General features: G+C 44.9%; 1 protein-coding gene across 2 annotated transcripts; it reads left to right on the top strand.

Annotated features, from left to right (window-relative positions):
* Window positions 1–10417: 10417 nt before the first annotated feature.
* LOC115083944 (gastrula zinc finger protein XlCGF57.1-like) lies at window positions 10418–26422 on the top strand. Of its 2 annotated transcripts, none has more exons than XM_029588095.1 (4): window positions 10418–10615; window positions 16791–16917; window positions 20512–20631; window positions 23502–26422. In XM_029588095.1, exons 1-4 carry the CDS (start codon window positions 10592–10594, stop codon window positions 25208–25210), a joined length of 1980 nt encoding a protein of 659 aa, XP_029443955.1. In that variant the 5' UTR covers window positions 10418–10591; the 3' UTR covers window positions 25211–26422. The 2 variants fall into 2 exon arrangements, with proteins under 2 accessions (XP_029443955.1, XP_029443956.1); XM_029588096.1 differs by having other exon boundaries at window positions 23505–26422.
* The last annotated feature ends 1100 nt before the right edge of the window (window positions 26423–27522 follow it).

Below are 27522 nucleotides of genomic sequence, written 5' to 3' on the forward strand. Positions count from 1 at the left end.
ACTTTGGTAGCTATTTTATATTTAGTGTGTGTTGGATACATTTATTTTGCATCACTTACATAGATTTCATTCCAGATTTTCATCAGAGGCCTAAACTATTTTACAAAACAGCAGTTTGGCCCCTGGGCTGGTAAATGCAAACCTTTTTCGGAGTAAAAATGTTCGTGACCCAGTGGTCATGATATCGGGCTCTAAAAGGGTAGACTCCGGCGTAACATCAGAAAATATTTCTTCACAGAAAAGGTGGTGGATGCATGGAGCAACCTCCCAGTGAAGATGATGGGGAAAAAACAATAACAGTTCAAGAAAGCATAGAACAAGTACAAAATGCACTGACGTGACAAAAAGTCTATGGCAATGAAGCAGCAAGTGAGTACCATGGTTCTGCACCAGTCCGGTGACGATAAACTCAGTGAGAGTAATGCTTGAGTTGGATAGATAAATGCATCAAATTCATTTTACTACTTCATGGTACACCTTCGGTTCAGGATTGGATTAATATAAAATCATTTACCTCTTCCTGGTGAGTAATATGTGTCGTGTTAAGTGTAAGAGCATGGAGCGGAATGACGTTGGTACGAGGAGAACAGCTGAGACCAACACCTCCCCCTTTCAGAAATCCTGCAAGCTCTAAGGAAGTCGGGGTTGCAAAAGAAGGCTTTCTGTGCATAAAATCCACATTACAGGTCCCGGCACTGGAACTCCAGCTTCCACCCATAGTCTAAATTTTCACTCCACCTCGGACTAGAAGTCATGTTTCCAGCACTAAGAAAGCCAGCACTCCTCTCTGCATTGGGGAATGGGTAATAGCTAATGCCATTATTAGCATGGGATTTGCATGAGAGGGTGCTATCCGTATGCACATTGTTGTGTGCACTTTTTTTTTCCCCACAAAACTCCTTGCTGTATTGGCAGTAAAGTTTGCCCACAAAAACTGGGTGAACACAACTGCAGTTCAAACTGTAAGCTCTGCTTAGTGCACCTTATCACATCGGTTCCTATAAGAGTGTCTTGCACAGAACCTGAATATTCCATACAACTAGAGCGCCCTCTGCTGCATGTGTAGCAATTGGCAAGCCTGTCTTTCTCTAGAAAGTAGCATGGCTGCCACTTTAGTCCACTTGAGTGCAGAGAAATAAAAGGTAACAAGTAAAATCAAAACAAAAAATATATAAGGTGGTGACACCTTTTTATTGGGCTAACTTAATACATTTCTTGACTAGATTTCTGGAGCTAATACTCTTATCATCAGGTCAGAATAGAATAAGCAAAGATGACATTAACCAGTAATATAGATAAGGCCCTTCGTTTTCAGTTAAAACCAATTTTCACCATAAATTCCTGGATATTTTCCAAAAGTTATAATCGGTTTAAACTGATTTTCACCCTAATTTTAGGATGATTAAAGAACATCTCCAGAGCTGCAGACGCAGTGTCTCAAGACCTCCAGCTGGAAGCCAATGCGGGCCAAAGCACCTGCAACATTTCAACTTCTGACCCCCGCCAGCAAAAGCAATCGCTCTCCAGTGCCTGCCTCTCCCTCCCCCCAAACAGCCAAAGCGCCTGCTGCTTGGTGCCGGCAGTACAGCATTTAAAACGGGCCATGCCCTCCAGAAGCCCTTCCCGGCAGGCTCCCTGGCCCCACAGAAAAGCAGACATGCAGTGCTGCAGAGCACGCGAGCCTCAGATGGGGGTGAATTTTTAAAGCTGGATGCACAGCGAAACTGGAAGATGTGCCGGTATCTAGCACTTACACGTGTCCACCCAATTTTATAAGGGGCCAGTTGCACACACAAGCGCACACGTCTCATATCGGGCCAAAAAAGGGGCATGGTATGGATGGGATGTGGGCATTCTGAGGTGGGGGACAAGAGATAGGTGTGGAAGTACTTATGTAACCGTCTCTTTTTTAGTCAGTAAGGAGGTCCAGACAACTGATCCGTAAAGATAGACTTTTATTGCCAGCAAGATGCAGCTAAGACAAAGGCTCAGTACAACTGCATGCCCCTCCCCTCCAGGAGCAGACTCTTATGCACTTTACAGTTCTTATCTTTTACACATGCGTTCTAAGCATTGCTGAGCAAGCATATTCCGGCTGAAGGGGCTACTGACCCCCTCCCTAGACACCCTGGAACTTTCGTGAAACTTCTCCCATGTTCTGCAGGAGAGGCTGCTGGGACTTGCAGTTCTGGAAAGGAATTCGCGAGTCTGCAGTAATACAGCCCTTCACATAATACATCCATTGTTCTATTCTAGGTTACAGCAGTGAAAGCTTATCAGAGAATAAGAACAGCGAAGCCAAAAAATGAAAATGTGCAATGTGCTGACAGAGAGTTTCTCAATGTCCTAATTACAGCTGTATTGCAGACTGTAAGTAAACCCGTCATGAAGCAGGGAATTCTGGTACATGAAGTCCTTTGTCAGGTTGAAGCGTTCAGACCCCTTCATTCCCCCCTTTGATACTTATCATTCTTTATGAAAAGTATCACACCATCACAACGCAACTGTGGAGCTGAAAGAAACAGAAACAAGAAAAATTAGCAATTTGAGTTCTCAGGGGGCCCTAATTTCCCAAACAGTCCGATGGTTTCTTCACGGGTTTGAGACGGATGGGCCCTAATGGCTCCACCCCCCTTTGTAGCCCGAACTTGTCATGTATGGGAAGATGGCCCAGGATAAAACATGAGGATGGTTAATGTACAGTGACAGAAGCTGCGTGGCTGTTTTGCGTTCAGCAATGTCCTTCATCACCCGACGAAGGCGGTTTGAGCAAGAAAGGAATAATTCAGGGTCCTAAAAAACAAAACAGAATTAAACTGGCTGGGATAACAAACAAGCTCTTAAATCCACCGATCATGGAAACCAACCACGGAATCCATTGGTCCAGTCCCAAGCACTATTCCATTGCTGGACAGGGACGTGTGCCATCTTGACCATGCGATCAGTGATGTCTTGGATAACCTTGTTTTGGTCATCTACCTGTAAACAACAATTGGAGAGGTTAAATGTTCCACAAACCCTCCTTCCTGGGCCAGAGGGTAATCTAAAACCAATCTATTCTGGTACACTGCAGTCATAATTTTGGTATTTTGTTTTGCCCAGAGTTTTAAGAGCGAAAGCAGTCGTTGGTGATGAGCTCCAGGACTGCCTGAAGCCTGATGATTCGATGCAATTAATACTGCTTGGAAGGGTTCCCGAGTTGCCCCTTTTTGCTGCTTCATCTGCTCTCTGATTTCCTTGACAATAGGGTTTGATTTCCTGGTATGTGCTTTGTAATGCATTACAGCCACCTTGCGAGGTAGCCAAACTGCGTCTAGTAATTCACGTACTTCTGATGCATTGTTCAATTGTTTTCCCTCTATAATGCTCCATGCACTTGAATTGTAAGGAAGGCATATTTAGAGTCTGTATAGATATTTACAGTTTGTCCTTCTGCCAACTGCAGAGCTCGAGTAAGGGCAATTAGTTCAGCTTTTTGTGCAGACGTTCCTGGGGGAAGAGGTTGAGCCTCAACGATTTCATCTTCGGATACAACAGCATATCCAGCAGAACGTATCTCATGAATGATTTGGCTGCTCCCATCAGTGAATAAAGTCCAAGCTCCTTGCCAGGGTTGATCCCTCAGGTCTGGTCTACTGGAATGTATTGTAGCCATGACTTCTTCACAATCATGGGCAACTGGTTCAGGTGCCGGCATAAGAGTGGCCGGGTTCAAGTTTTTGCTGTCTTGTATTTGAATTTCAGGAGTTTCACATAGTAAGGCTTAATACTTGACGAGACGTGAATTAGTCATCCATTTTGGTCCATGGGTCTCTAGCAGTCCTTGAATGGTGTGGGGAGTTGTTACATTCAGAGTTTGACCAAAAGTTAATTTGACTGCTTCTGGAATTAGTAAGCATGCAGCCGCAATGCTTCGAAGACAACCTGGCCATCCTTTTGCAACATTGTCCATTCCTTTTGACAGATATGCAACAGGTCGTTCCTATGATTCTAGAGTTTGAGTCAATACCCCAATGGCCATTCCTTTCTTTTCATCGACGAATAGATGGAATGGTTTCATTACATCTGGCAATCCTAAAGCAGGTGGTTCAATTAAGGCTTCTTTTAGTTGACGTAAGCTTGCCAGTTCGTTTCCTTCCCATTGGAAGGGTTGAGATTCTGCCTCTTTACCCCGCAGCTTGTCGTATAGGGGTTGGGCCATAACAGCATAGTTAGCAATCCACAGCCTACAGTATCCTGCAGCTCCAAGGAACGCCCGGAGCTCTTTCTTGCAAGTGGGTACAGGTTGATCTCTTATAGAACTGGTGCGAGAAATCCCCAGACATCGGGTTCCTCCACGTATTTGGAAGCCTAAATACTCTACTTCCAATTCACAGATTTGAGCTTTCTTTTTACTTGCACGATACCCTTTTGAGTACAACATCTTTAGCAGCTGAAGAGTGGATACCGCACATTCGAGGTACGTCTCTCGAAACAACAGAAGGTCATCCACGTATTGTATGACTGGCCCATACTTTACTTGATACATCTTTAAGTCTTTTGCCAGTTGCTCACCGAACAGCGTAGGTGAGTGCCTAAACCCTTTAGGCAACCGAGTCCATGTGTACTGCTGCTTTACTCCAGTATCTGCATTTTCCCATGTGAAAGCAACAATCTTTTGACATTCCTCCGCCACCGGGACGGAGAAGAAGGCATCTTTGAGATCAATGACACTGTACCACTTCGATGCAGGAGAGACTTGGGCAAGGATTGAATATGGATTTGGCACGAGGGCTACTAGATCTTCTACTTGACTATTCACTTTTCTTAAGTCTTGTACTGGTCGATAGTCATTAGATCCAGGCTTCTTTACTGGCAACAAAGGGGTGTTCCAAGCAGATCGGATTCGCCGAAGAATGCCCAAATCATACAGTCTTTGCAGGTGTATCTGGATTCCTTGTCTGGCCATATATGGAATGGGGTATTGAGGTTGATTAATCACCTGTGCATTCTGTTTCATCTCTATCCATATGGGGGTAGCGTCGATAGCTATTCCTCCCGGGTTCTGCTCGGACCATACTTTAGGCACGCTATCCATCAGTTGTCTTCGTTTTTGTTGAGGGGGGTGTTGTTTTCATATCGATGTTCGATGGTTCGTTCGACTATGGGAAGATGTAGTCTCCATTCTTCTTGGAGGGGACAGATGAGTATCACTGGATGGTCCCCGAAGGAGGCTTTAACTTCCCCTGTTGGTTGAAATCTCAATGTGGTCTGAGGCTTACACAGCAGGTTCCATCAGATAAGGGATACCATGGTCCCGCCTACTTGTATAGTTCATTCTTTCTGCAGAGGGGCAGTGAGTACCTGACCTGAGGCGCCCACTATAAAAACAGTCTCTTTCGTCGGGGGGGCCGATTGGTGCAGTCATGACAGATCGTTGGCCTCTGAGTCCAACAGGCCCCTGATTTTTGTTGTGTTACCTCGTGGATCTCCACCAGAGGGTCAGTGGGGATTCTTCCCTCCCGGTCTCTTCAGGCTGTATGCTCCTTGTCGCCTCCCCCGCCATCTGCCAGTGGGGGTTGTCCGATCTCCTTCCTCCTCGGCCCCTTTGTGTCGGTGCAGGTCCATTTTTGTCGTTAGTATTCACTGCAGGGCTCCCGTATTTCTTTTGCCATTCTTCACAGTCTCTCTTCCAATGGCCTTCATTTTGCAGTACGCACACTGATTCTTTCCCAAAGGGGGTCTTGTTCCCCCTCCTCTTCGCGGTCTGCCATTGTCTTGGCTCCTTCCCGTCCGCGTGTCCTCGAGAGCGGCGGCTAACAGTCACTTTCTCCTTCATGTCTCTACTTGCTTCTCTCTTTTCTCTTCCACTTCTCTATTTCCACATACCTGGTCTGCTATAGCTTTTAACTGGCTGAGGCTCATGCCCTCAAAGCCTTCGGCCTTCTGCAGCTTCTTTCGGATGTCGGGTTTCTATTATTAAGTTCCTGGTTGCAGGGACGGGCCCTTTTCTTCTCTTCCTGATCCCTGTTCCCATACATCTCAAAATACGATGAAAAGATCACTGTCCATCTGGAAATTGAATAGGTGACCTGCGCCTGGAGGCAAATCAGTTCTGACGAGGCTGAGAAGCTGCAAAACATTGCTTCCTTCTTACTTGTAAGTTTGGCATTGGGTTAATTCAATAAAGTAAACCTGGATCTGCAGGCAAGGATCCAAGGGGGGCGCTTTAGGTGTGCAGGAGTGATGATCAAACCCTTGGAAGCCTTGTATCAATTACATTGCAAACACTAAGAACATATGGTAATAGCCAGAGCCCAGCCCCCACCAGTGGTAAAAGAACATAATTGCAATATATATATATATATGTGGGGGGGGGGGGCCACCACTTTATCATTTGGGTCGACTCATATTTGCTCTTGTTCCTAATCTTGCATAGTGGCCCCTTCTCTTGCCCACAACTTCCAATAATCCTTATCTTGCGCCTGCCACTGAATCAAAATTTTTAATATTAAGTCTTTGTTTTCTCTGGTTTTTTTTTTAATCATTTCTCTAAATTTCCCAGAGACAGCTTCAAAATAAACTGCGTCAGCAAAAGAGAGTTCATACTTTATCATGCGTTCCAATGTAACTTTTAAATAACAGATAATATATAGGAGACAAGTAAGAACAATAATTAACATGGTATTAGAGAATAGAAAGATAAGCATAGGGAGGACACTGGGATAGAAGATATGAGAAAACTAAAACTTCTGATTAGCAATGCCAGCATGAAACGCACAGCCATATTGAATGCCTACGCACTACGTACTGACGCGCAGTGGGACGCACCACCATTCCACTTTGTACTGTAACAATTAATTTGCTGCTATAAAATGTCTTAAAAATAGCCTGCATCATAAGGCACTAAATGATTTGTAAGGGACCCTTGGTTCTGGTATTTCTTTGCAAGTAGCAATCCTTTGTCAGATTACAGACAGTTTTAGCAAGGACCTTGGAGAATAAATTTAATCAGCAGAAACTCGGAGCTACAATTTCTTTTAATTAACATACCACAATTCTATCTTTATTCACATACGCACACCATGAACTAACTTTCAATAATGTTCTGTTAAAACAAACGAAACAATTTTTCTTTCTCTTTGTCTTCATTCACCCAGGCTAGCCCAATGTCCCCTTTTTTTTTTTTTTTTTTTTTCTCTCTCTGGCTCGATCCCCTCCTCTCTCCTGTAATTATCTCTGCCGTTAACCCTTAACTGCCATCAAGTTCTAAACTTCAACACCAGTAAATGCATTCTTCAGCAATCAAATCAGTATTTTAACTTAACACTGTAAATTAATTAGTTGTATAGTAGTCTTGTGCAGCATCTGTAAACCAAAACTCTTCTTATTAGGGTTTAAAACAATTAAAAAAATCCCTGGTACATGTGCTTGCAATTCACAGATAGCAGTTATCAAAAGAAATAATGCATTTGATCACAAAAAGAAATTTGTCTAACCGATCTACCACAGTAGAATATTTTTTTTTTTTTTTTTTTACAGGTACCTTACAGACAGACAGACACTGGGGACTTCCGGTTCCCCATTTTGCGTACTTGAGTTACCATTACGAGGGCGGCTCCCTCTACTAGCTTCTTTGCCCACGACGGAGGATTTTCAATAACTGCAATCCAAGCAGTTATGTACGGTTAATCCTCAGGGCAACCCGGATTCCCTTCTCGTATAACTATATTCTGGACCCTTGTGGCCGTTTGGAAATCGAAAGTCCCTACCGGAGGCCAGTTTACACACAAACTGGGCCACCTATGGGTACATTGTTGAATCATTCCGGGCTTTGTACATTTATGTCTATCGAACACTTCCCTATAGTGTTCCGTCATGACTTTTAATGGAGTCGAACCGCCCCCTCCCATCAGGATAGAATTCACAGACAAAGGAGGGAAGGGAAGACGGATAGGTAAGGGGTCCGTATCCGTCAGACACAAAAGGGTCACTTTCACACAACAAGAAACCTATTCCCACTATCGTATGCGTTACTTCTTTTTCCTCTTTTTATGCGCGTGGCTTTCGGAATGCAATTCCTACCAAACCACCGCTTGGGGTGTGATCAAAGCCCCCTCGGTCCCCTCACGGATGGACCGGTTATTTGCTACTCTTTTAGCTATTCTTCACTTTTCCCATCATTCCCATAATACTCGCCTGCAGGGTTCTTCCGATCGTCACGAAAGCCTTCTTCCCAGATCACCAGCCCAAAGGTCTCAGAGGATCTCCGTGGAATGACCCCCTCAGATACCTGATCACTGAACTCAGCGGTGGCCACTCACCAGGCAAGTCTGGGGGATCACTCCGCCACAAAATCCCCTGGACCAACTGGGGGGCTAAAATAGCGTCCCCGGTACCTCCTGGCTGAGGCTCGCCAAATGTAACCGTCTCTTTTTTAGTCAGTAAGGAGGTCCAGACAACTGATCCGTAAAGATAGACTTTTATTGCCAGCAAGATGCAGCTAAGACAAAGGCTCAGTACAACTGCATGCCCCTCCCCTCCAGGAGCAGACTCTTATGCACTTTACAGTTCTTATCTTTTACACATGCGTTCTAAGCATTGCTGAGCAAGCATATTCCGGCTGAAGGGGCTACTGACCCCCTCCCTAGACACCCTGGAACTTTCGTGAAACTTCTCCCATGTTCTGCAGGAGAGGCTGCTGGGACTTGCAGTTCTGGAAAGGAATTCGCGAGTCTGCAGTAATACAGCCCTTCACATAATACATCCATTGTTCTATTCTAGGTTACAGCAGTGAAAGCTTATCAGAGAATAAGAACAGCGAAGCCAAAAAATGAAAATGTGCAATGTGCTGACAGAGAGTTTCTCAATGTCCTAATTACAGCTGTATTGCAGACTGTAAGTAAACCCGTCATGAAGCAGGGAATTCTGGTACATGAAGTCCTTTGTCAGGTTGAAGCGTTCAGACCCCTTCACTTATGTGCCTGGGTACGAGCCCAGGTCCAGTGCCACGTAACATTACTTCTGCTATGGAGGAAGTGAAAGTTAAAAAAAGAAATACAGGCATCTGTAAGAGGTTTGAGGGTCTGGGGCAACTGGGGAGGGGGGAGGAGTAAAGGCTAAAGGGGATTGGGAGGATCTAGCAGAACATTGAGTGAAGTGGTGGACGAACTGGTGAAACTGGTCCTCAGCGGGACGTCCGTCTGTTTTAAAATACAGGCAGTTGCGAGTCCGTAAACCAACTTACTCTGCTGGGCGTGCACAAGTTTAAAATTAGGCACACATATACACGCGCCTAGGCTATTTCATGCTTACACGTGTGCGCACGTTATAAAATGGCTGCATATCTGGGCACATGTTCACACGTGTATATGTGCGCTTGCGCGCTCGTTTGAAAGTTTCCTTCTTAGCACGCTGCTGTAGGAGAGAGAAGCTTGGAGCCACCAATGTTGCAATGGTAGGGAGGGGGAAGAGGGAGATTCTCAGAGTTGTGGGGAAAAGGACATGCCAGAGGGATGGTAGTAGAGAGAGGGATGTTGCTGTGTGGGAAAATCTGCTTAATATTGCTTCTGTCCACCAAAATAAACTCCAATATTTACTCAGAAAAATGACTCACATTTTTCCACTCATTTTCTTTTTTTTTTGTTCTTGTCATAATAAACCCTGATAAATTGCTGTGAAAATTTAAAAAAATAAAAACAAAAAAATGAAGGACCCTAAATCTAGAGTAGGATGGCTGCCATAAAGGGCATTTATGATGCCCTTCATAATTCACTTATGGCCAGCCTCGCTGCTTTATATTTCCTGGTAAGTTCATCCTGTCGTTCATTCTATTCTGAGCTGAAGAACAGCGTTTTAGCTCTTCAAAGCTAGTCAAATGATGTATCAAGTTAGTTCAATAAAAAGGTTGCACTATTTTTATTTCTTTCTCATAGCTTTTTGCAGAGTCAGGATGCTAGGCTCATTTCTGCTGCCGTCTCACTCCAATTTAAAAGGCTTTATGAGAGAAAAAACCTGTCTTCTAGTGGTTTCGTTTTCAGCCAAGAGGGCATCTCAGTCTGACTGTGCCAATAAAGATTTAAAATGTCAACCCAAACCTAAAGTTAAACCCTGGACAGACTCCAAACTGCTATAACTTCATGAGGCACGGTTTGGCCCTGTCCTGGGTTTTTGTTAACTCTTCTTTCGCTAAGCATTTTCCCTAAAACGGTAGGAATCCCGGGCTGCTTAGAGCCGGGACATTCACCAACCAGTGCTGTATCCTGCCATGGAGCTGGTTGGCAGATGGGACTCATAACCGGAGTCTCAGCAGCTTTTTGCCAATCAAAAGATGGACGCCTGCTTGCCAGCCTGATACAGGGGGGTTTCCCTTCCCGTTTTTCTGTTTCTCTGCCTAAATCCCTCCTCCTCTTCCTCTTTCTTCCTTCCTAACCCGGTAACATTTCCAGCCTCTTCTCTGCAAGCACCAGCCATTGAGAGAGAATCAGAGCCTGAAGCCTTCATCCCAGGAAAGAAAGAGAGATAAGGGAGCGCGTTCCTCCTTATCTGCCACCTTCCAGCTGAGAGAGCAGATCCTCCTGCAGCTCCTTCCCCAGATAAAGCAGGAAGGAGAATGGCGGAGGCAGCGCCTGCACAGGTACAGTACATTTCACTTCATGGCTGGGGATCACAAGGAAATACATAGCAGAGGGAAGATTGTGCTAGCAGGTTACGGGGGGGGGGGGGGGGGGGGGGGGGTGAAAATTATTCCATGCAGTAGCTAAATGAACATTTCCTGTAACACAGCTTTGACCATGAGACTTAAATGTACATATTTTTCAGAGTTCAGAATAAGGGCCTGAGTGCTGTGAATTGGAGATCCTACTTCTGACTTATCCCTCAGATTTCTGGACCATTTATAAATCCTACTTCTGACTTATTTCCAGGATTTCTGGGCCATATATAAATGGCCCAGGTCAGATAGTAACTGCGTAAAGTATGCCAATAAATCAACGAAAAGAATACATGATCCTGAAATAATCTGCTGACTTGGACTCATCTCATGCCTATTAACTGCACACATGATAACAAATGTTATTTTATATGTTTGCTGACTCTCAACTCTGAATGTTAATTTGTAAACTGTTGAGATCTAGTGAATTTCACATGGAACATCGATATATAAAATGTCTAAATAAATATGTCTCTTTTTATAATTGTTCATATTAGTTGGTTTCAGTTTTCAGTGCAAACTGCCTGATGGTGATAAGAGAATAGAGACAGCCACTGTATAGGGAAGTATTTCCAAATCGTTTTTTAGCCTGAGGCACACCTACATTAACAAAAATGTTATTTGGCACACCAGTCTCTTCAGAGCTGGCAGTATGGACACGGGCCGATGCAATATCGTGTGCGCAGGCTGGTGCACAGGTTAGCCTGTAAATGGACGCGCTAGGCAAACACCTGATGCCAAAAGGGGATTAGTGTGTCCAAAACACGCGTCCATGCACGCTGGTAGCTAGTAGCGCTCGTCACATGTACATATCATATAGATGAGGCTATTAGCAATTGCCCCCAATGAAAAAAAATCACCACGCGCCCAACGGGCATGTTTTTACACGCAAGAATTAATGCCAGCCCCGGAGCTGGCGTTAAGTCTTGACGCAAATCAAGGGCTAAAAAAAAAAAAGCAGAAATTAATAGTCTAATAGTAGAGGGTCTAATAGTAGGGTCTAATACTCTCTTCCCCCTCCACAAATAACACCTGACGACCAGTAAGTTATTGCTTAATCACCAGAAACTTCTCTCTCCCCCTCCTGTCTTCTATACTCCCTTATTGTTACCCTTATTTCTCCCACTCGCATCCTCTCTATACCTTGTATTATGTTTTATACAGGATATAATCTATTCCTAACATACCTGTTTTATTGCTCCTCCTTTTTCACCTTATATATAGTTTGTTTCCTTTTTTGTTATTGTTCTATGTAAGGGCCTTGCCCATTAGTTCTTAGTTGTAGGTAAACCGATACGATGTGCAAACGGTTATCGGTATAGAAGAAATTCGAAATAAATAAATAATAATAAATGGAATTTATTATGGAATGAAATGTCTGTGTCAGGACAGGTGGCTGCCCCACACTGCCAGCTTTAAGCTGGCATGATTACTTATGCACATAGAGTCAGACCAACACGCACGCGCACACCTGCTGCTAGTTTTGCTCCTCCAGTTGTTTCTTGTGAATTTTCTCTCGCCATCTCCATGGCTCCTCCGGCATAGGAAACTGAAGTACACATTGGGGTAGATTTTACAAATCTACGCACGCGCGTACTTTTGTTCGCGCACCAGGCGCAAACAAAAGTACGCTGGATTTCTATAAGATATGCGCGTAGCCGCGCGTATCTTATAAAATCCGGGGTCGGCGCGCGCAAGGGGGTGCACATTTGTGCACCTTGCGCGCGCCGAGCCCTGCGCGCGCTGCCCATTCCCTCCGAGGCCACTCTGAAATCGGAGCGGCCTCGGAGGGAACTCTCCGTTCACACACACCCCCCCCCCCCCCCCGCACCTTCCCCTCCCTATCTTTATCTTAAAAGTTACTACTGCCTCCGGGTAGTAATAACTTACGCGCGCCGGCGCAGCAGGCCCCGACACAGGCCGCTTTGTCAGGGCACTCGGCCACGCCCCCGGACCACCCACACGCCCCCTATCCTAGACCAAGCCCCCTGGCCACGCCCATGACCGCCCTTTTTTGCAAGCCCCAGGACCTACGTGCGTCCCGGGGCTTGCGCGCGCCGCCGAGCCTATGCAAAATAGGCTCGGCGCACGCAGGGGGGATTTAAAAGGGTTACGCGCGTAACTTATGCACGTAACCCTTTTAAAATCCGGCCCATTGCGCCTGTGGTTTTACCCACGCTTCATGGACATCAGCCACACCTTGTCCCTGCTATTGCGCAGAGAGGGGTCTCATCTCAGGCCCCCGCCTCTCTCCTGCTGCTGCCCTCTGCTTTACTGTCGCCACTCTTAGCCGTCTTTTAATCGGTTCCATCACCCTGCAGATGCTCCTGCTCTCTCCACTGTGGATTTCTGCTCCTTACCACACCTGGCCTCTTACTTCCTCTGTCCTGTCCCCTCAGTTCCTTACCACAAGCAAAGCTCCCCACTCCCAGACTCCAGCTTCCTCTATACAAGTGCAGGAGAAGGCAGAATTTTATAGGGTGTGGACACCCAACTCGATTAGTTACCTTGGCAGGAGGTGGTACATGTGACTGCCAGAGCTCCAGCGTTTGCTGCCGCTCCCAACGCTCGGAGTGAGTCGCGTCTGGGGCTCACTGCATAATATGATGGAAGGACTCGAAGGAGGAGTTCAGGAGAGGGTGTGCACTGTATATCCAGCTCTCTGTGCCCTGCATGCTGCCCATTAATTCCCACAGTCTGGGGGCTCACACAGCTGCTAGGAAGGAAGAGACATGCACGACTGCACGTGTGCTCAGAAAGGAGCCTTCTGCATGTTTGAGAGCCACTGCTAGTGTCGCTTGTTGCAGCGAGGGGCTGAGAGCAGAGTCTGGGCACTGGTCTGGAGTGAGCATCGGGCAGTGGTGTCTTCTCCATGGCACACCTGATGAGGGTTGATGGCATCCTGTTTTGGGAGACATTGGTTTAGGGAGTGTCAGCATGATGGGGAAACTCTAGGGGCTGATGCAATATTGGCACACGAAAAACAGGCACTCATGATTGAGGGCTCGCTTTCCTAACGCGCGCCCACCCACCGACCCGTGATGCAATAGGGTAATGAGCTCCCGCATAAAAAAAGGAGGCGCTAGGGTAAATTGTGCGTCCCTCCCACTTCCTCTGCATCGGGTGCCCAGGAGACGTGGCTGTCGGTGCGGGTTTGGAAAACGGACGCTCAATATGAGCGTCCGTTTTCTCCGGCTGCCGGCACAAAAAGCACGCACAGTGTACATGGCCTGGACCGTGTATACTGTGCAGGTATATTGGGCGTCCGGAATTTTTTTTTTTTTCAAGATTTTATTTTTTTTGCACGATGCTGCTTTCTGTGGATCTTCCTTTTTTGGATCGCCACAATACTAATAGGAGGAACCACGGAAAGCAGGATTTTTGTTTTTTTCGGTAGAGCCCTCGACCGCAGCGCGCTTTAACGCCAGCTCCCGGGAGCTGGCGTTAAATCTGCCACGTTACAATGGCGCACTGGCCGCGCAGGAATTGTTTTGAATCGGGCGGTGATAGCTAATAGCCTCATCTCCATGGAATTTACACGTGATGAGCGTTATTAGCTATGGGCTGGTTTGGACGCGCGCTTTGGACGCACTGATCCCAGTATTGCATAGGGCTTCAGTCTGGCGCGTCCAACCGTGCGTTTAATGGCACGCTGACCTGAGCGCTCGATATTGCATCGGCCCCTTATGAGAAAGGGGGGGAGCAGCTCTTCCCAAAACCCGGGCGAGAAAGCGGTAGCCGCACTTTGGGGCATGTGGAGGAGGGTGAGAGAAAGGAAGCCACGCTTGGGGCGTATGGAATGAGAGAACCAGCCATGCTTCAGGGGAATGTGTGTGTGTGTGTATGTGTGTGTGTGTGAGAGAATGTGTGGGGCAGTCATGTCTGAGGGGCATGTGGGGGAGACCCGCATGAGAGGCAAGACTACTGCAGGGCTCCAAGATGTGCGCTTGGAATCGTAGGAGCTGCCCTCTTTATGTTCAAACAGTTTTATTGGGTTTTACAAGTTCAATAAAAATAAACAATACAAGAGAGAGTGGACTCATATCTCTCCCTCTGCCAACTGACCCAACAATATGGCATTAGTTCCCCTCCCACAGAACCCCCCCCCCCCCCCTTTTTATGCGCCGGAAACATGAATAATACTGGAGAATCGCAAAGAGAGGCAGTCAGACGAAGGCTCCACACGGAGCTGCCCTCTTTATGCGTCACTTTGGCAGCATTTGTACAAATTATCGTGCAAATAAAGTTTCCTAAATGTGAATTACAGTCTTGTGGTGGTAATTGGGGAAGGGGGAGGGGCCAGCCACGCTGAAGAAGTGAGAGAGAGGCAGCGGCACTGGAGGAATGTGGAAAAGAAAGAGACATAGGCTTGGAAGTGGAGAATTTGGAGGAAATTAGGTCTCCATTCTTGGGCAAGGGGAGAAAGAAAGAGCAATGCTGGGGGAAAGAAGAGAGCTGTGTCAGAGAGAGAGAGAGTGGAAGGGGAGAGACATTGGATGGCGGGCAGTGGTTTGGGGAGATAGGTGAAAAGGTCAGCTACTGGGGGGGAAAGGGAGAGAGGCAGGAGGGCAGGCAGTGCAGACATTGGGATAAAGTCAGAAGGAGAAAAAAATGTGGGATTGGAGAGAGGCGGGGAAGGAACTGACGGGCCGATTCAGTAAAGTCCGCCACTCGCCTGTGCACGCGATTTGTATTCAAATTAGGCCCGGCGCTAGGGACACTAGCACGTCCCTAGCGCCTCCTTTTTGACAGGAGCACCGGCTGTCAGCGAGTTTGACAGCTGACACTCAATTTTGCCGGTGTCAGTTCTTGAGCCCGCTGACAGCCTCGGGCTCGGAAACCGGACACCGGCAAAATTGAGCATCCGGTTTTCGGCCTGACAGCCGCTGGCTGAATTCAATTTTTTTTTTTTTTTTACTTTTTTTACCATTCGGGACCTCTGACTTAATATCGCCATGATATTAAGTCGGAGGGTGCACAGAAAAGCAGTTTTTACTGCTTTTCTGTGCACTTTCCCGGTGCCCGATTTCTGAAAGTAAAATGTGCGGCTTGGCTGCACATTTTACTTTCTGAATCGCGCGGGCATACCTAATATGGCCCTCAACATGCATTTGCATGTTGAGGGCGCTATTAGGTGCCGCTGGTTGGACTCGCTTTTTCCGCCCCTTACTGAATAAGGGGTAAGGGAAACTGCGCGTCCAATAGCAGCTAACAGTGCGCTCCGTCGGAGCACACTGTACTGTATCGGCCCGTGAGTGAGGGCTGGATCACTCAGATACAGGAAGAGGGTAAGGCTGAAGAATAGGGAAATGAAGGGATAGAAAACTCGCCAGGAAAAAGAATCGGGGAGAGCCAGTCTGAAGGGGGGGCAGAAAGAGAGACGCAGGCCGAGAGAGAAGGGGAAAGCTCTCAGGGGAAAAAAACCTTGGGCTATGAGAGAGGGAAGAGAGAGAGGACAGGCCGAAGGGCTCAGGAAAGATGACAGAGACTGGAAGATAAGGGAGCGACACTCAGACTGGGGAATAAGGGAATGATGACTACAGGGCCTTGAGAGGAAAATCTGAATATTTAGCTAATACAGAGTACTAGGATAGTCTGTCAGAAATAAAGTTGGTTAACAAACCTGTCTAATGATTTGCAGAGATGCGAGATTCAGGGTGGCCGAGGTTCCTCTTTCAGGCAGTTTACGTGCTGTGAACATGCTGTCTTTATTTAGACTTAAAATCCACTAAAAATGGAGAGCACAGGGAGAAGGTGGGAACGAGTTCAGAGCTTGTTTAAAGGTGATGGAGGTGGGGGGGGGGTCTCCTGAAGAGAAAGAGATAACAGTTCATCCAGTGTCAAAGCATCACAGAAGTGATCCCACCCCGCAGAGCTTCCCTGGGACAGTTTATGGAGGTGCAACCTGTGAACTCCAGTCTGGTTGATGCCAGGGATGCAGCTGGTTCAGTAGCTTCTTTTTAAGCAAATCTACGTATTCTGAGCCCTGCTTCTCAGTACTAAGACTTCGGGGCACTGTGACGCACCTGAAGCAGCAGGTCATGAACATGGAAGTACATCGCCTTCTTTGGTACTGAATGGGTAATGGTTTACGTTGCAGGTCCCTGTGACGTTTGAGGACGTCGCTGTCTATTTCTGGGAGGAGGAATGGGAGATGTTAGAAGAATGGCAGAAGGAGCTTTACAAGGAGACCATGAAGGAGAATTATGAGACTCTGACCTCTCTGGGTAAGGCTTACTTTTAATTCCTTTACTAAAGGACGTTCATGGAAATGTTCTGGATCCCTTCAGTACAAGGGATAATTTACAGACAGGCCAATTAAAAAAAAAAAAACCCGCGGGAGAGCGGGCGCTCCGTGTTGAGCGCCCGCTCTCCCGACGCGTGCCCAGGCACCTCTCCTGGGCGCGCAATTCTCTATTTAAATTAGGGCCCATGCTAATAAGGAGGCGCTAGGGACACTAGTGCGTCCCTAGCGCCTCCTTATTAGCGGAAGTGGCGGCTGTCAGCGGATTCCGACAATCGACGCTTAATTTTACCGGTGTCAATTTTCAAACCCGCTGACAGCCATGGGTTTGGAAAACGGACGCCGGCTAAATTGAGCGCCCGTTTTCCAACCCGTAGGCCGGCAGACAGCTTTTTTTTGGGGGGGGGGGACCTCCGACTTAATATCGCTATGATATTAAGTCAGAGGGTGTACAGAAAAGCAGTTTTTTTTCTGTACACTTTCCCGGTGTTGTCCATGATTAACTTCTGCCTTTGGGCAGGCGTTAATTTCTGAGAGTAAAATGTGTGGCTTGGCCGCACATTTTACTTTCAGTATCCCGTGGGGATAACTAATAGGCTCAGCAACGTGCATTTGCATGTGATGAGCACTGTTAGTTTCGGGGGGTTGGCTGCGCGTTTTCCTCGCGCTATTACCCCTTACTATATACTGGGTAATAATAGCGCGTGTAAAACGTGCGGTGAAACAGGGGCTAAACGGTGATCTCGGCCATGTGCACCGTTCTGTATCTGCCTGAGAGAGAGAGCACTGACCATCACTTTCAGCCCTGGTGCTTCCTCGCTGCCTGTGGGCAGTTCTTGCCCTTGCATGAGTTTATAGCACAGGTGCACGTATAGACACAGGCAAGCTACACTAGTGGGCATTACTTTTGAAAATAAAACAATAAAAGATTTGTACTGCATGATGCACCTGCATATTCACACATGTTCTTAAGAATATTCAGCATTCGGAATTAGCTTTTTCTCCACTCATAAATGAAGATCGTCTGTCATTCTGATCCACTAGGAATCCTCTTCTTGCGGCATGAACGAAAATCATAAGCAGTCCGTGTTCCTCTCGGCAGTGGATAATGGCCTTAGGTTTGTCCTGTACTAATCCAGAGGTCAAGAAAACAGTCCTAAGAGCAATTAAGAAATAGGGGAGCTCTGAAACTCATAATCCAAGTCCACTTATTATACGTCTATATGAAGTACATCTCTAACTGGACAGCGGGTTTGGCCAAAGCAGAGCACAAGATAGCTTGCCTTTAAAGAGTTTTCCTTCCTGCCGCTGAGGGAATGGAGTGTGCACCAGAAGTCAGCCATATTTATTATAATGCTGAAGTGTCTGCTAGAAAGATGAACAGACTAATGACAGCAATAACCATAACAAAATACTGTTTGTGACCTAAGGTACAATGGCATTATAAACTATTAAGAACTTGTGTGGCTTTTCCTCAGTGATAATGGAGTTTGCCTTATTATGATTGGCAAAGTATATCCCTATGGGTCAGATTGAATGTGACTCCCTTCAACCCATGTCAGCATTTTAAAATAAACTTGAACCTCCTTTTGTGATTCTAAAAAATAATTTAAGGAACAAAGCCAGAAGCCAGTTGAGTCAGCATGCTACATGCTGACATGTGGGCGAAATGGGTTCAGTTCCCGAGCCCGGCCTCTGCTTCTCAGGCTGGCCAGGCCTGGGGATGCAGTGGAGAGAATGTTTGCAGCCCCTGGGGAGGGGGGAGTCTCTGTCATTGCACAAGGGTGACACCTAGTGGGCACACTCCTGCATTTATCAGGCTCTGCTGTCAGTCCTCCAGAATCCCATTTGCAAGATCCCTAATACGAGCAGCCCTCATGGTTTGGAAAGGGAACAGGGGTTAGTGGGAGGGTTACAAAAACGTGGATATGCAGGAAAAGGGAATTAGTTGAGGGATTAAACACATGCATTTATAAGGAAAGGGGGTTCAGTGGGGGGGGGGGATTAAAGACATAAGACAGTGAGGGAAGAGAAGTTCAGACATAGAGGGAGAAGTTGGGGAGAAGAGAGAGATGGAGGAGGAAGTTCAGAAGGAGACGGGTAGGTGATAATTCCATCCATCAGTGCTCCGGTAGTGTCAGGACTTTGAATAAGTGTTGGTGAATCATTTGGAAACCTTTAAAAGACTGGGATGAACTGGAAGCTCATTCATGCTTGTATGTATGTTTTAGCCACAGAAGATTATCGGAAAGGCATCAGTGGTAGTTCATCTTTGCCTCCTTAAATTCATGTGTTATAAAATGCAGTCCATATATTAACATATGTGTCCTGTCCTTTATGCCTTTGTGGCATCCCCTGCTTTGGCCCGTTGAAAAGCGGAGTCTTCACTCGGGGTTTAAACGCAGGTCCCACTGTGTGGCAGTACGTGGTCCTTGCCACTGACTCGCCAGGCTGGCTTTTCTTGTCAACCATTCTGACCACATATTCTGCAGTCCTGCATGATGAAGGGGCCCATTGTGTTAAGCATTTTTCCCCAGAGACAAATTGGGACAAACCTTTTAATATGTCAGACCTTAAAGTTTGTTCGTGGCAGTATGCAACATTGATGTCATGATTTAATCGAGAAGAAAAAAGGCAACCCGAACAACAATTGAAAGACACCAGTACAATGCTAAAACAGTCCTGGACAAGTGAGTGGGTACTAAGTTATAATGAGAGGATAGACATTTAATATAATTAGAGGAAAGCAGTATGTCCACCTGATGATGAAAGGGAACCACAGATCCCAGCAAAAAATCCTAGCCCCCCCAGTGCTCCAGAGCACTTCCAAACTTATCCACTCAATATAAGTGGAAATGTTACAGCAAAGTATTCCACTCAAACTCACTATTCAAGCCAGTGGGGTGAATGATGTCCAATACGTATTTTCTCTGCTGTTCTATCAGCAGGAACCATACTTATGGTCACTGCCTCATCAACCAGTATGAGTTTGGTCCAGAAGCAAACACTTTAAATTCTAGGAAACATGATGGAAACACCTGCAGAGGTCTACAATCCATTCTTCTAATTTATTAGTGTGAGGGCAGCTCCAATGCTCGATTATCTTTATCCTAAATATTCTTTTGTTCCCTGTACTTACGCTGTGGTACTATAGGAACAAAAATTATCAGGTAAGAACCAATTTTCCTATAGCCATGAATTTGTCTCCCGATGACTGGGCTCAACCCACAGACTGTCGGGTGAGACACCACCAGTACCACAACTGAAATAAAAGAGAGCTGAATTATGTTAATCAATCTCTTCCCTGAAATAAGCTTCTGCATCTCCTCGTTGTCCCAGTTGTTTGCAAGGAAAAACTCTTGGCAACTCACTCCCCTCCAATCTAGAAATGACTTTCTATCCCTCTAACGGTCCTCATAAACCTTGGCAGTTACATTGAACTAGGGAGATACCATCGTTGATTTAGCATATGGACTTACAATATTACGTTTGTGGGAGAATAACAGTTTTCTTTCAACATTTTATGAAAAGTATTTCATGAATTTAGGGGAAATGTATTGAAATTCTCTTTTTCTAGGAACAGGCTTGCCAACTGAGAAACCTGATTTGATAGTAAGGATTGAGCAGGAGGAAGATCCGTGGGTCAGGGATCAGCAGGGCCCAAGAGACGGAAGAAGATGGAGCAGCTCCTGCACAGGTGAGTGGCAGGGGACTGAAAACTACAGAAAGAATTCAGATTGGCCCATTCTGGTCTGGCCAGTTGCAGTTCGTTCATGTACGGGGTAGGTAAGAGTATAAATTCCCATATTCAACCCAACACTAGCTCTTTTACCTGAACTTTCAGCTCCTTTCCTCCCACTGCCTTCCATATCAGTCCCAAGCATGACCAGAATCAGTTAACATACTGGTTTCCACTATCTCCACAGTAGGCCATTTCAGGCCTGAGCTTCCTCTATAATTCTTACAAGACCACCCCTAAATCCAACACCCAGGTCCCCTTTCCATATCTTATTACCAAGTTTTCTAATAATCCACAGAAGTCAATTTTCCAAGTGTTTGTTCAGCTAACTTTGGAGTTGGCAGGACAGAATCTGGCATTTAATATTTCCCCTCCCGCCTTTCACCAGATGATTTTAGGCAAGGTAAGTCATTACCCGCCTAAAATTTAGCCAGATAAAAAGAGGACGTGCAGGGGGGCTGAGGGGAAGAGTTTCAGGGTCATGGCTAAAATGTATCCAGCTAGTGATGATATTTAGTACTAACCACATAAAGTTATCCGGCTAACTCTGCTCAGAAACTTTAGGATAACTGGAAAAAAAAAACAAACCTAGCATGCCCAGCAGCTGCTAATCTTCCTCTCCTCTGATCCCCTATCTTACAGGCCCTTGGACGTGCGTTTTCCCTTACCCCTTATTCAGTAAGGGGAGGAAAACGCGCATCCAACCCGCGGCACCTAATAGCACCCTCAACATGCAAATGCATGTTGATGGCCCTATTAGGTATTCCCGCGCGATATAGAAAGTAAAATGTGCAGCCAAGCCGCACATTTTACTTTAAGAAATTAGCGCCTACCCAAAGGTAGGCGCTAGTTTCTGCTGGCACTGGGAAAGTGCACAGAAAAGCAGTAAAAACTGCTTTTCTGTGCACCCTCCAACTTAATATCATGGCGATATTAAGTCTGAGGTCCCGAAGAGTAAAAAAAGTTAAAAAGAAAAAAAAAAATTTAAAATGGATCGGCGGCTGTTGTGCCGAAAACCGGACGCTCAATTTTGCCGGCATCCGAGCCCGTGGCTGTCAGCGGGCTCGAGAACAGACACCGGCAAAATCAAGCGTCGGCTGTCAAACCCGCTGACAGCCGCCGCTCTGGGCTAAAAGGAGGCGCTAGGGATACGCTAGTGTCCCTTGCGCCTCCTTTTGCCTGTTTCTACCGCACCACCTAATTTAAATACTGAATCGCACGCACCAGCGAGTGGCTGGTGCGCGTGCCGGGAGAGCGGGCGTTCATCCGCTCTCCCGCGGACTTTACTGAATCGGCCTGTTAGAAAGGTGTTGGCAAAATCCCCAGCCTCCATCTTTTTAGGACAGGTGTGCTTACAGATAATATCTGAGATAGCTCATACTGCAGAATTAAATGACCCACATTCAGTAGTGACTAGATCATTTACACTTTCTTTGGTTTCTGGTACGAAGCTTTTAATGTGGCGGGTAGTAGTTCACAATGAATTATGATTTCATTAGACATTGCTTGGACTTGTATGCAAAACCCATAATCCTTCTGGATTCAACAGTGCCTTAAAACTATATGCCAAATTAGTTTCAGCTTGCCCTTTTCACACACATTGCCATCTAAATACCCAACATAAAAGAGAAAGCTAGCCAGGTTTTATGTGTGCTTGGCAGGAATGTGGAGGCATCTGGAAGTCTCTCCTTGGAGTCGGTCTGGTCTTGGGGGCCATTGACACACAAGGAGTGCAGCTACTCCTGTGACTTAGGCAAAAGACAGATGCACGACATCTGAGTAGTGTAGAGACAATTTCTTATTAGTCAGGGATAAAAGACAGCTCTTGAGACTGGAGAACGGGCTGCTGAGCAGTTGAGGCAGGCAGGGAGCAGAGAAAGCGTGCAGGTGTAGAAGACGGGAACTTGGCAAGCAGGCCCGAACAGGAGCCCAAAGGAGTAGCCCGCAGAGAGCCGGTCCTTTTTCTTAGTCCTTTCTTAAGATCTTTTAAGGGTCCTTACCTGTATCTTCTTCATGTGAATGCCCAGCAACCAACGAAGACCCTTTGATTGGCTATACCAATGGGAATATGGTATGTCCAGTCTTCTTAACGGGCATATTCATGACGTAGCTGATGTGGCAATGGACGCGTGCTGGCAGAAACAACCTGGTGACCAGCACATGCTGCTTAGGTGGATACAATGTCTCTCAGGGCCATAACAGCTTTAACAAGTTTCTGCCCTGCTATGTCAGCTCATGTCAACTGTTGCTAACGTCCTGATTATTGAACAATAGCAGCTCTTTTACAGTATCTGCTGCATCTGTCTTGTGGTGCTCAACTCCATGTTGTTTGGTTCAGTTAATGCACACAGCTTCTTTAAGGGTGAACTTGGCTAGGCCCTACACATCCCCACACCCGTAAACCCCAAAAGTGGCCTCCGGAATGAATACTAACCGCCATAGAGCCTACAGCCCCTAGCATTGGATTTGGGTAGATTCAGCTTTGGCAACATTATGCATATTTTGATTGAATGTTTTACTTATATTTATGGATTTATGTATGCTATTTTGCTCCTCACTGACATGTTTGGAACAGCAGGTTTTACATTTTTTAAATAAACAAACAAATTCAGTTAAGTAATGGCTTTCCGTCGTTCACATTTACTACACGGAATTGACTGCATTAGATGTGGTAGAATCACTCCAAATCTTATTTTTCAACTGACATCGTCATCTGTGCCCATAGGTCTCCATCACCCATTCAGCTCTAAGAGTCTGAATATAGAGATAAGAACTGTTCCTATGCCTCCAACATATGATATAATATCTGGCTTTTCTCTCTTATCCAGCAGGTCATGCAATCAGTCATGAAAATAAGAGGCATTATAAGGGATGTACTGAAAAAGAGGAAACCCACAAGTTGCTCCCAGAGAAAAGGAAAGAAACGTTTATTCTGGAATCAGATGGGGAAAGAGACTGGAGGACTGAGTCTAACTCAAGCAACCCTGCAGAGCCCAGAAAAAATAAATATACTATTTACAGAGTCAGAGGAGATGCTACAGGACCAAAGGTATTCCTGGCAAATCAAAAAATAAATAATCAAGCATATGTTATTCCTGAGAAATGCCTTGGTGAGAAATCAATATTAAAATATCACTGGGAAGTTCATGCAGAACATTCACTGCCACCCAACAGATGTGGAGAGCACTTCACAACGAAGGATCATGTTTCATTGCAACAGATAAGATGCACGGAGGAAAAGCCAATTGAATATTCTGAACGTGCTAAGAGCTTAATTAATAAACCAAGTATAACACAACAAGATGAGATCATAACCTGGCTAAACAAAGAGGTTCATTTATGTCATGCTATTTACCAGCAAAAAACATTTAGCTGTATGAATTCTCAAGAGAAGCCCTTCACTGAGCCAGGAATAAGTTTCATATGTTCAAATATATCAAAATACCAGAGGATACAGAGAGACAACCGATTTAAATGTACCATGTGTGATAAAAAATTCAATCGAAAATCATATTTAAAAACGCACCAGAGAATCCATACAGGGGAGAGACCATTTTCTTGTATGGAGTGCGATAAATGCTTCTGTCAAAAAGGACATTTAATAAAACACCAGAGGATACATACAGGAGAAAAGCCCTTTATGTGTGCTAAGTGTGATAAAAGTTTCAATCAAAAATCAGATTTAAGGATACATGAGAGGATCCACACGGGAGAAAAACCATATACATGTACAGAATGCCATAAAAGCTTCATTCGTAAATCAAATCTAACAACCCACCAAGAGACACACAAAGGAGAGAGAGAGAAGCCATTTACATGTACTGACTGTACTAAAAACTTCAACAGGAAATCACATCTAATAATGCACCAGAGGACCCATACAGGAGAAAAGCCGTTTACATGTAGTGGGTGTGATAAATGTTTCAGTCAGAAAATACATCTCCTAAAACATCAGAGAATTCACATGCAAGAGAAACCCTTTACATGTGTGAAGTGCAATAAGAACTTCAGTCGAAAATCAGATCTAAGTGTACACGAGTGGGTCCATACTGGAAAGAAACCATTTACCTGTACAGACTGTAATAAAGGCTTCATTCGTATATCAAGTTTAATAAATCATCAGGGCATACACACGGGAGAGATTAAAAAAGTATTTAAATGTCCAGAATGTGATAAAGAATTCATTCGTAAGTCTCATCTAAAAATGCACCAGAGGACCCATACTGGAGAGAAGCCATTTATTTGTAATGAGTGTGATAGATGCTTCAGTCAGAAAGGACATCTCATGAAACACCAAAGAGTACACACAGGAGAGAAACCCTTTCCATGTATTAAGTGTGGTAAAAGCTTCAGTCAGAAATCAGTTCTAAAAATACATGACAGGATTCACACAAAAGAGAAACCATATACCTGTGTGTATTGTGGTAAAAGCTTCAATTGTACATCAAATCTAATAAAACACCAGGGGATACACACGAGAGAGAAAAATCATTTAACTGTGCTGACTGTAATAAAACCTATCAAAAATCACATCTAAGATTGCATCTGAGGACTCATGTGCGACAAACTGTTTACTTGGATGGAGTGTGATAAATGCTTCTGTCAGAAAGGACATCTAGAAAAACTCTGCTTAGTCACAGGAGTCTGATGGGAGAGAATAACAGAGTAGAGTAAATGTCTCTCAAGTCTTGCCGAGTACCTTCACAGCTGACCTTATTTTATAACATATAGACCACATCTCAGAAGGTGACCCCCTTACTATTGAAGTATGGAAGGAAGCAAAAAGAAAAATTCATATTGGCCACATTTCATTTGGAGTAATGATCGTGGTTATAATAATGTAGAAACCTCAGTTGACAACTACATCCCTGATGAAGTTGTAGGCCATGGTGATCCTGTTCATGGTCAAACTGCAGTAGCAGACATACTACAGAAGCTAATGAAAACACTAAGAGAACAAACTACATTTAGGTGGACGTCTGAAGTTAAAATGAGATAATATACTGCTCTTTTTATGCCAAAAGCCCTATTTCTAAGTCTGGAGGGTGCACAAAGAACGCACTTAAAATTGGAATAAAGAGCAAAAATATCAAAAGAAAAGCAGAAAGCTGCTGCAAAAAGCAACTGATGGAAAAATAAGATCTTTAATTGGAAAAATGATAGAAATATCCCCAATCGTGTAACACCACCAACCTGCTGAAGGAGAACTTTCAAGTTCACCTTGATATGTAGCCTGAATATTTTATGACTTGTGAACTCCACAAGGAAGCCTTCTTTGGTGCAATGCAAGTATTAAGAAAATCATAAGCAGTAAATTTGAGAGTCTGCGATCATACCCAACATACTTTGGTTTAAGAGTGAGGGCCATTCCTGCCATGCTGTGCGCAAAATTAAATCTATTTAGAGATGCTGACCTGAGGGCAGGGAATAACTGACCAAAGTACATTTCTCTTGCCAAGTCTCACTGAGTTACCTACATGTAGTGACAATGTTGGACAAAATCTAGACCAGATCTCAGCAAAGTGACCACCATTACTGTGTAAGTGCCCAGGATAAAAATATGTCCACTCTCTGAGCCTCAGCATTAGGGCTAATGAGGGTGGGAGCGATAGTACAGAGCATTCAAGTGAAGATAAAATCTCTGATACTGTTAATAGATCATAGTGAACCTGGCCATGGACTCACCTCACCAAAAAAAAAAAAAGAAAAAGTCAGCAGCTATGAAAAACATGAAGACTGAATACAGTCATGTGGGTCTTTCTAATTGGAAACATATATTTAAAAAATGCATACAATCTAAAACAACTGAAGGATGCTACAGAAAGAGGTCAAGAGAAGGAAGAGGAGACCTGAAAAGGAGCAGTAGAGGAAAGATGCCAGAGTGACTGAAGATGTAAACGGAGGCTGGGACCAGAAATAGCCCTGAAGCATGATAAAGGTACAACACAGGAGCTGGAGAGTGATATAAGACAGGCCAAAGAGAAGAGTCAAGATGTAAATAAGCAAGTTGAAGATGGAGGAACTGATGACAGAAACGCTGAGGCAGGGCAAAGACTGAAATGTTTATTGAAATCCAGGAGAGGAAGAGACTTCCTAAGATAAATCTGACATCCTAAGTAAAATCAACAAGGCTCTAACATTTATACAATGAAAGTCTGTTGATATTATAGAAGTAAATCACATATTGTGCAGCAGCAGTCATTACCCAGAACATTATACCACCAAGGTTGTAAGCTGAAATAAAGGAAGATATATCTTCCCTAGAAATAGCTTATTGATGGAAAAATCAAAGCACTGTATGATGAGGTGTTACTTCTAGATAAGTACCTGAAAGGAGCCAGAATAGACGCAGACAATAGATGATCATATAAGGTCAATACTGCGTGGTGGCAGAGTGGACATAGTTAATTGGTTAACTTTTCCCAGATATTCAGCCACACTTAACTGGTAAAGTGTGCAGCTGAACATCTAGTTAAATCTAATCACACAAAACTGAATCTGTCATTAACCAGCTAAATTTGAAGATTCCACCCATAACCAGAACCTTTTTCAACTGGCTAAATGGGTACACACAGTGATTTTGTTGATAGATTTAGCTGTTTAGTGGGGGATATATTTAACTAGGTAGCTTAATGTGGGCTAGAAGCCACTTTGAACCACATACATTTTTTAATAATAAGAGTCACAGATGCAATAGAAAGGCAGAAAGAGCAGCATATGGAACCAAAGATCAGTTAATGCTGAATAAAGCCATAAACTAAAGACTTTATTACATAATGAACTTAAATCTGGATTTTTAATCTGATTTTTTTGGCCATATTGGAATTGGATGCAAGAATTTAAAACTAG

Source organism: Rhinatrema bivittatum, chromosome 2 (genome assembly GCF_901001135.1).
Source record: "Rhinatrema bivittatum chromosome 2, aRhiBiv1.1, whole genome shotgun sequence".
In the NCBI taxonomy this organism is placed as follows: Eukaryota; Metazoa; Chordata; class Amphibia; order Gymnophiona; family Rhinatrematidae; genus Rhinatrema; species Rhinatrema bivittatum.